The sequence below is a fragment of the Lutzomyia longipalpis genome, chromosome 3, assembly GCF_024334085.1.
Source record: "Lutzomyia longipalpis isolate SR_M1_2022 chromosome 3, ASM2433408v1".
Taxonomy (NCBI): Eukaryota; Metazoa; Arthropoda; class Insecta; order Diptera; family Psychodidae; genus Lutzomyia; species Lutzomyia longipalpis.
In genome coordinates this window covers 13927183-13936428 of record NC_074709.1, presented here as the reverse complement: position 1 = coordinate 13936428, position 9246 = coordinate 13927183, and the positions used below count along the sequence as shown (strand labels likewise).

Genomic DNA, 9246 nt, shown 5'->3' with positions numbered 1-9246 from the left:
CGTTTAGAAAATAACGGTTACTCTGTTCGCGTAGCGCGAATTTTCTTCGCGATTTCTTATCTTTTTTTTTACAAAATGATTTTTAAGATTTTATTTATAATACAATAGAAAAATGGAAGCTGTATGGCAATTCCAATGGTAAATATTAGTTTAATTTTCGTAAGGATTTTAACGTAGTCAAAGAAAAAATAAGAATCAAAACGTCGCTGGAAAACAGAACAGGAAGGAAAATTTTATCTTTTCTAAAAGCAACAACTTTTCTAATTTTTCCCCACTAACTCCAGGGAATTTTCGTTCAAAACTCTGACATTTTGTGCTTAATAAATTCTAATCACCCTCAAACATTTTTTTTAAATAAAGAAAAATATAATTAATAAAAACGATTTTGCTGCAAAATTAAATTGAAAAAAAAAAAATAAAAAAAAAATATGAAATGAATTTGCTCCTTTTCATCTGAATTACCATGGAGGGAAAATTTTGGGAAGATTTAACAATTTATTACCCCTAGAAGTTATAATAAAAAATTTAAATAATTTTCTCAATATAAAATTATTTACATTTTCTTTTTTTTCTCATTACTTTGTTTTTGTTATTTGTTAATACTTACACTCCCGCGTATATTCTTCACACAGCATCTTCACAATTTTTTTAATAATTGTTGTGAAAAATTTATCAAAAAAAATCAAAATATCTTTTACGTACATTTTGTTAGAGAGATTTTAAAATAATAAATAAAAATAAAATTAAAAATCTTGTTACAATTTTTTTGGAATAAAATTCTTTCTTTTTTGCAACAATCTGCAAAGTAAAACATTCATCTCTTTTTGCGTATTTTCTTACAAACTAATTTGTAGTTTTTGATCATTTTTATGGATAGAATTTACAATGAGAAAAAAATAATTTTTAAGATATTAACAAGATCGACAAGATCTGATGCAGATCATAAAATTTTTCCCCTAATTTAAAGGCTTTATTAACCCTTCTGTGTTAAGAGGTCAGTCTTGAAGGGAATAGTTATTGGAATATAGAAAGTGATAAGATACATTAAAAAATATTTTATAAAAAAAAATTGAAAAATATTCTCACAGCCAGATTGATAATTTTTCTTTTAAAAGAAAACTCTTAAAGAATTTCCTTTAAAAATTACTTCTCCCTCCTAAGAGCTCTTACTTTCGTCTCTTTTTTTTCACAAAGAGCTCCTCTAAGTCTCTGTACAGAAATCCTTTCTTGCAGTGCAAGAAGTGCTTTTGCAACAAATTTTTCTTACGTTTGATTTTGTACAATAAATACATGAGTAGGAAATAAATAAAAAATAAATAGGAAATAAATACAAAAATACAATTTTTGCAGGTTTTTTCACATACATTTTTACTTCTCTAAATATTAATTGAATTCTTCTTTTCATCTTCTTTTTTTTTTTTCACCAAACATTACATTCTTCTTCTGCTACCTCCCACGGCGTCCAGCGGTGTCTTCCTTCCTTTTTCTTTCGCCGAAGGAAACTTCTTTTACGCGACACTTGATTTTTTTTATTAATTTTCTTTTTAATATTAATATTATTTTTTTTAAATTTTATTTGTTTCAACACCTACAGCCGTACGAACTGCACAGAAACTCTTAAGTCAAACACAATTCCGGACAAAAAAAAAAGGATTTTTCTTTGTAAACTCCGCACTGAAAGGTCCACTCTTGCACTTCTTTCACGCACTCACAGTAAATGAAATGCATTTGTAATCTCAACAACAAAAAATCAGCCACATTTAGTTCCTTACAGCAGTCGCACGGGAATTATTTTCTTTTTTTTTTAATACAGCGATTAACTATTAATCCTCCTTTTAATTTATGTTAAAGTTGAAGAGAAGATTTTGTTGTGTGTGTGTGTGTTGAAGAGTTCAATGATGAGGAAGAGGGAATTTTTTTGGAGGAGCCAAAGTTCTGGTGATTCTTCTTGTGTTTTAATGACGCGAACGATGCTCATCACGATCCTGCCGTCTGCCATCGTCATCCCGTCGGATGCGTTCTCTATCGCGTGCTGGATCGGCATAGTACTTCATGTCCCCACCACCCAATTCTGAGGATTTTCGCGGTCGGGAACGACTATATTGCAGCAGAGAAAAAAATCCCCCAAAAAGAATGAAATTTTTTTCTCGCAAAAAATTACATAATAAAATATCAACAGGGTGTGTTTATCTGACTGAAAAACTTTGTATTAATCGTCAAAATTCAGATTATTCTTTATGATTCAGATTATTCGTTAAAATTCGGATTATTCGTTAAAATTTAGATTATTCTTTAATTCAGATTATTCTTTAAGATTCAGATTATTCGGTAAAGTTCAGATTACTCTTTAAGATTCAGATTATTCGTTAAAATTCGGATTATTCGTTGATATTCAGATTATTCGTCAAAATTCAGATTATTTGTCAAACTTCGGATTATTCGGCAAGATGCAGATTATTCTTTAAGATTTAGATTATTCATTAAAATTTAGATTATTCGTTAAAATTTAGATTATTCGTCAAAATTCAGATTATTCGCTGATATTTAGATTATTTGTCAGAATTCAAATTATTCTTTAAGATTCAGATTATTCATCAAAATTCAGATTATTCGTTAAAATTCGGATTATTCGTTTAAAATTAGATTATTCGTTGATATTTGGATTATTCGACAAAATTCAAGTTATTCGTTAAAATTCAGATTATTCCTTAAAAATTCAGATTATTCGTTAAAATTCGGATTATTCGTTGAGATTCGGATTATTCGTTGAGATTCGGATTATTCGTCACAATTCAGATTATTCGTCGAGATTCGAATTATTCGGCAAGATTTGGATGATTCGGTAAAATAAATCGAAGTATTCGACAGATAAACACCCCTTGAATATCCACTTACCTTTCATCTCTGTAGTGTTCAGTTATTCCACTTGCATCACCCACACTGCCACCCCCACGATCGCGACTTCTTGATCTGTCACGCCCTTCGCGAGTACTCTCTCTGTAGCTGCTACTCTCGCTGTGGTACCTCCTGAATTTAAAAGCCAAGAAATATATGTTTTTAAAATCACAAAAGTAGGTTTAGCTACATCCACGCCACAAGAGGGTTTGAGTCTCGGCTAAGACTAACTCAGTCGATTCATCGACCATTGGTTAATTTAAATGAATTTGAATTAATTCCGTTGGATTAACGGTGCACCCGAAGAACACCTAAGTGTTCACTTGATGAGAATAACAACTGATGGGATTTTTCAGACACAGTATAGGCCACCGTCCTTACACAAAAGAATTTTTAAAAAGAAAATCAATTACTAACCCTTCACGATCTCTGTCCCTTTCACGATCACGATCACGATCGCGTTCGCGTGATCTCTCACGGTATCTTGATGTGGATCTCTCACGTCTTGCACGCCTGTGGGAGCGTTCACGTGAGCGTGATCTCTCGCGACGACTGTAGCTCTTTGTCTCAATGCCATGTAATGTATCCTGTAAGGAGCTAATGAGGATCTTGCAGCGCTCATCTTGTGCCACCTTTGACTGTTTTATCAGTGAAATTGCCGTCACAAGTGTCTCAATGGCTGATGAATACTCTCCGGCTGCTGCATCGGAAACGGCCCTGAAGATTTAAAAAACAGAAGAAGGTTTTGAGATTTTTTTTCTCTGTGTGTGTGTTAAAATGAGTCTTCACCTGGCAATGGCTGAACTGCTGACGGTACGATTTCGCGCCATAATCTCCTCAAATTCCACCTCACTGACTTGCGGCGTTGGTATACCCTGCTCTGGGAATGGAGGTCCCACGGGCTTGCCTGTTGGTCCCGGCCATGGGCCACGTGGGGCGCCTTGATTGAAATGCGGCGGCGGATGGGATTGCATATTCTGCTGCGGTCCACCGTGTGGGGGTCCAATAGGGGCATGTTGTGGTGCTCCCGGACCACCGGTCTGATTGAAGAAGGCCGGATTCACGTGTGGCGCCGGCTGGGGATGCGGTGGATGTGGTGGACCGACCATTTGCTGCTGCGGCGGTCCACGAGGGGGACCTTGCATATGTGGTGGGCCCTGGGGGTGCCCCTGTGGTGGTCCCTGACCCGGGAAGCCACCGTGCATTGGTGGCCTATTCCACTCTGGACGCACCCCACGTGGTGGCCCTCCTGGTCCGCCCTGGAACTGCGGATTAGAGACCAAAAGTTGGGAAAATTTTCAATTAATTTTTTTGTCCGTTTTGGTTTTTTTTTTTAAGTTTCATGGAAAATTAAAAGAAACAAATCAGGAAAATTGTAAAACATTTTAGTAAGAAAAAAAAATCTCTGCAATAGGTCTATTTTAAGTTCTATACCTAACACAAAAATATATTCTTACTTTTTTTTTTACAAGATTCTCATTCGTTTTCTTTTCATTTTTTCCTCATGCATTAAATTCCTTTTTGTTTAAATCTTCTTTTTGAATAACTTTTTTTTCAAATCTAACAAAAATCTTTGTTAAATAATAAAATAAAATGTAAAAATATTTTTTTCTGGGGAGAAGGGGCACTTTTAGGACATTGTGCATTACCATTGGTCGATGCTGAGGCGGTCCAGATGGGCCTCCTGGCATGGGGCCTCCCTGACGTGGGGGCCCAGACGGTCGCGGCGGTCCATTCCATTGACCTTGATTTTGGAACCTCGGTGGTCCCTGAGGTCCCTGCGGCGGCCCCTGATTCATATGCTGCCCTCCCTGGTGCATCGACATCTGGATTTGACCACAAAAAATCAGCAAGTTTTTTCAATTTTTATATTTTTCATTTCAGTCTTTTCTTTTGTTAATTTCACATTCAATTTTTTTTTGGTTTTTGTTAAAACACAGAACTTATATAGTTTTACTCAACTATTCATCTACCTACTAAAAATATAGTCATTAGAATGATTAGAATGAAAATAAAATAACAATTAAAAATCTATGATAGAGAATTAAAAAAAAATTAATAAATATTTATTTAACAGGCCTAACAATCAGATTTATTTTGTTCCGCAATCGACGAAAATAAAAACTTCTCTAAAACTTTTTTTTAAAGATTTTTAATAAATAAATAAAAATTAATAATAAACAGATAACAGATTATAAAAAACCCTGATAAATAATAAACAGGTGAATAATAAATTATATATAAAATCTTCTTTCTTTGAAGTTTGATAATCTTTTGATTACTACATAATCCGAATAAATAAAATTGATATTTTCTTTAAACATAAACACAAATAAACAAAAAATATTTAACTTCTAGTAATCCTGAAATTCTTTTTAATCATTTTTTTTTAATTTATTAAATAACTTTTTTTATAAGAGAAAAAGCTTTTTACGTTAAAGCTAAGAAAAACAATTAAGAAAAATAACTTGATTGTTTCAGAGAAAACATTATGTGCATAGTACAACGGTTAGAGTACATTCCTTTCACTGTTAAAATCTCAGGTTCAAATCTAGCAAAACTTTTTTTTATTTCTTTTTTTTTTTGTATTAATTTAATACCTACATATTTTTTCATGCATAAAAAATAGGAATTCTTGTGTTAATTTCTAAGAATTCTTTAACCTTTATTTTTCTTTGTGTAATTTACTTGAGGTTTTAATAATAAATATGTAGTTAGAAATTTTCATAAATTATTTAATTTTTTTGCTTATAGAAATTCAAAGAAAATTTATTTATTAGTTTAAAAACCTTTCACATCCATAATTAGGGTAAATCCTTCATTACAAAAAAAAGGAGAATTTCAACTTTTTTCACAGAAAGAAAAATAATTTTTTTGTACAATCTTATGGGAAAAAGTAATTTCCCAATTTTAGTTTTTTTAAATCAGTTTTTAACGTGTTAAATATTCCATTAAAGATTATATTATTCTGTTTTCATTTTATTTAACCCAGAAAATATTTTTATTTTAAAGCCACTTTTCTTAATGCTTGTCTACTCCTTATAGCTTATATAAAATTAAGGAAATTGTTAAGTATTTTTATCTTGAATTTATAGAGATAAAATCTTCTTGTCTTTGTCTTGTAGAAAATTATTCATTCTCATTATTCTTTTAGATACATTTAGAGAGCTCTTCAAGCTGCCCTGGTGGGGCGGAAGAGATGAAGAAGAAGAATAAGATGGGGAGACTTTGAATCTTACCTCCATTCGGGGTCCGCCGGGTCCTCCGGGCTGTCCGGGTGGTCCACCGGACATTCTCGGTCCCTGCATATGCGGTGGCCCACGAATATGGGGCGGTCCATTGGGATTCATCATGCGCGGCTGATGGCCAGGCGGTGGGCCGCCTGAATGCGGTGGTGGGCCTCCCATTGGTACGGGCCCACGTGGACCATTCGTCGGCGGTGGATTGGGACGCGTCTTCTGCTGACTCTCAAACTGATTGAGCGCCTGCTTCGTGGCCGGAGTAACCATTGGTACCTGCCCGTGCATCGTTTTCTTCGGCAGACGATCCATCGTGAGGCGTACGCTCGATTCGGAGCCGAGAGTGATCACGCAGAAGCCCTTGGATTGCCCATTGGCGCGATTCTCGAAGAACTTCACCTCTTGGAAGTCCTTTACGCCAATATCTTCAATCACATCCGCCATATCTTGGTCCGTTGTCCACTGAAAGTATTGATTTTTCATTAAAAGACTTCTTCGTGAGTTCTGGTAGGTTTTTTTTTATTAGGTAAGAAGCTTTAAGGAATGCTTCTGTGAATCAGGGAAAGTCTCAAGAAGAGGAAGAAAGGATGCTTACCCAGTTGAGATTCCCAACGTAGAGCTGATAGCGTCTCCCCATGTGAGTGGGGGCCAAGTTGTTGCCAATATGGTGGTAACCTCCGTTTGTCTCGGAGCTCTCGGATCTATCTAATGAGCGATCTCCACCGGGGGCTCCGGTATCCGAACGCGGAGTCCCTCCCGGCTGGCTGGCCAGTACATCATCGTACAAATCCACCCCTTCCCCACCAAATTCATCCTGAAACAGAGCACAAATGCAAATTACAACCTCTTCCTACCCCGGAAGCAACATTATGTACTGAGGAGGATGCTGACCTTCTGATTGTAATCCTGATCTAAATCATCAGCGTATAAATCTATCGAAGCATCCGCCATTTTCTCGACGCCGGGTTCCACGTACTTTTTCACCCCAATTCCCAGCACTTTTGCACAAAACACCGCTGCAGGTCGCGAAAGAAAGCCCCAGAGAATGGAAAACACGTACAAATTTTGCCAATATTTACCGAATTTTTGGGTAAAATCGACTTAAGAAAAAAAGCAACGCCACTTCCCGGAGTCACTCTGGGATTGTCACGCGAAATTCGAACGAAAGGTTCGAAACGTTCGAAATGTCTTCGAAGGAAAATGTTTAGAATTTCTTTTTTTACGCATGTTGCGTAATTTATTCTTCATTGTGTAATTTTTTGCAACTTTTCTAAGAAAGTTTTAATTGAAAAAAGTTAATAAAGGTAGTTTATGAAGATATTGGAAGGAAATATTGAATTTCACAGACTTTATTAAAAAAAAATCAAAAGAAAAATTCCAAGACGTGTAGAGAAAAGAATTTTCTACCTGCGCGTAGGATATCGAAAAACTTTTCGAACTCTCGGGTTTTCGAAAATATCGCAAAAGTCACGACAATTTCCGGCTTCTTTCTTTTCTCCACGCGACACAGAAGAACGTGGACTGTTTATCAAGTTTTCCCAAAAAAGGTGAGAAAATACCTCAATTTCATTGGAAATTTTTATCAAAATTTTTAGTAAAGAAGTCTAGATGTGCAGTGTGATAAAAATTCTTTTAAAAATCCGGTTAAAAATTTTTTTTTGCAGGTGAATTGACAGGATGGTGAACCAGAGGATTCCATCTGTCTTCTCCAAGACCTACGTGACCCCACGTCGGCCATACGAGAAGGCACGTCTTGACCAGGAGTTGAGAATCATCGGAGACTACGGTCTAAGGAATAAGCGTGAAGTATGGAGGGTCAAGTACACGCTCGCCAAGATCCGGAAAGCCGCTCGTGAGCTTCTCACGCTGGAAGAGCGTGACGACAAGCGTCTTTTCCAAGGTAATTTCTTCTAGATTCATCTATTCATAATACTTTTCCCGCTAAATGATGAAAACTCTTGACACCTCTTATCTGAATATAAGTATGAGAGACTTTCGTAACAATCCTACACTGAGGCTTTTCTTAAAACATAACCTCACTTTTCCTTTCCGGAAGCACGGATCTTAAGAAAATGTTGTATTTCTCTTACAGGAAATGCCCTTTTGAGACGTCTCGTACGTATTGGTGTACTCGATGAGTCCCGCATGAAGCTCGATTATGTTTTGGGTTTGAAAATTGAGGATTTCCTGGAGCGTCGTCTGCAGACTCAGGTGTTCAAACTTGGACTGGCCAAGTCCTACCATCATGCTCGTGTACTCATCCGTCAGAGACACATTCGGTAACTACATTTTTCATGATCTTGGCGCTGTCCTGTGAGAGAATATTTCTTGTGGTGCCACTGATTGTGGGGCTGAGTGGATCAAGAATGGAAGGATTCATTCCCTGAAAAACATGGGAAATGATTCCTCCCATTTAGCTACTTGGCTCTCAGTCACGCCCATTGATTGATCTGTCTGTAAATCAACTCCCGGAAATTGTCCGGGATTGATTTAGAAAATAAAATCCAACGGATTACATGCCGTAAGTACTAATCAAAGGGAAATCCATCCCAGAGCCTTTTGTGAGTATAAGGAGATGGTACATGAGATGCCGCTCCTTGACAAATAGAAGGCTAAATTAATATCCTAAAGCGTTAATCATAAACTGTTGGCTAATAAGCGACTGTTTATTTCATAGTTAGGAGACAAAATTAATTTTCTTCGTTTTTTTTTTTTTTGTAAATTAAAGGCTAGGATTGAAATCTAACAAAGTTTCCTCCTGGAGGATTTGCAATAAAAAATATTTTATTAATTTGTCTTCCGTAGTGTCCGTAAGCAGGTGGTTAACATCCCATCATTTATTGTCCGTCTGGACTCGCAGAAGCACATTGACTTCTCAGTGAAGTCACCCTTCGGTGGTGGCCCACCTGGTCGTGTCAAGAGGAAGAACCTGAAGAAGGATCAAGGTGGTGCAGCAGCTGAGGAAGAGGAAGAAGATTAAGCCAAAAAGTGGCCGAATGCATTTTATTCACAAAAAAAATGTATAAAATGCAATCAGAATAAAGTCTCTTCTTTGACGAGGATGGATTTGTTTGAATTTTGTTCCCTAGGGGACAACATATCCTCAGGTGAG

The 9246-nt window shown here is 36.2% G+C and overlaps 3 protein-coding genes across 4 annotated transcripts in view; 1 reads left to right on the top strand and 2 right to left on the bottom strand.

Annotated features, from left to right (window-relative positions):
- Nucleotides 1-9246, bottom strand: part of LOC129793173 (uncharacterized) — a 1136769-nt gene that overhangs the window by 305129 nt on the left and 822394 nt on the right. The gene's annotated exons all lie outside the window — the stretch shown is intronic.
- On the bottom strand, nt 1288-7305 carry LOC129793180 (cleavage and polyadenylation specificity factor subunit 6). 2 transcript variants are annotated; one of them, XM_055832975.1, is made up of 8 exons: nt 7026-7305; nt 6730-6948; nt 6135-6596; nt 4545-4721; nt 3685-4160; nt 3313-3612; nt 2896-3027; nt 1288-2097 (listed from the first exon to the last, which is right to left on the bottom strand). In XM_055832975.1, the coding sequence occupies exons 1-8, from the start codon at nt 7083-7085 to the stop codon at nt 1956-1958; spliced, it is 1968 nt and encodes a 655-aa protein (XP_055688950.1). In that variant the 5' UTR covers nt 7086-7305; the 3' UTR covers nt 1288-1955. The 2 variants fall into 2 exon arrangements, with proteins under 2 accessions (XP_055688950.1, XP_055688949.1); XM_055832974.1 differs by having other exon boundaries at nt 3685-4177; nt 4547-4721.
- Nucleotides 7569-9196, top strand: LOC129793239 (40S ribosomal protein S9). The gene is made up of 4 exons (XM_055833067.1): nt 7569-7681; nt 7799-8034; nt 8227-8413; nt 8940-9196. Exons 2-4 carry the CDS (start codon nt 7812-7814, stop codon nt 9112-9114), a joined length of 585 nt encoding a protein of 194 aa, XP_055689042.1. The 5' UTR covers nt 7569-7681; nt 7799-7811; the 3' UTR covers nt 9115-9196.

What these genes read in the sequence shown, in the direction of transcription:
- LOC129793180 (XM_055832974.1), bottom strand. Translation starts at nt 7,085, where the DNA reads ATGGCGGATGCTTCGATAGATTTATACGCTGATGATTTAGATCAGGAT. An exon ending in ACCGCCTCAGCATCGACCAA is followed by an intron (nt 4,178 to 4,546) that starts TGGTAATGCACA and finishes TTTCCCAACTTT; the next exon opens with TGGTCTCTAATCCGCAGTTC. An exon ending in AGCAGTTCAGCCATTGCCAG is followed by an intron (nt 3,613 to 3,684) that starts GTGAAGACTCAT and finishes TTAAATCTTCAG; the next exon opens with GGCCGTTTCCGATGCAGCAG.
- LOC129793239 (XM_055833067.1), top strand. Translation starts at nt 7,812, where the DNA reads ATGGTGAACCAGAGGATTCCATCTGTCTTCTCCAAGACCTACGTGACC. An exon ending in CGACAAGCGTCTTTTCCAAG is followed by an intron (nt 8,035 to 8,226) that starts GTAATTTCTTCT and finishes TTTCTCTTACAG; the next exon opens with GAAATGCCCTTTTGAGACGT. An exon ending in ATCCGTCAGAGACACATTCG is followed by an intron (nt 8,414 to 8,939) that starts GTAACTACATTT and finishes TGTCTTCCGTAG; the next exon opens with TGTCCGTAAGCAGGTGGTTA.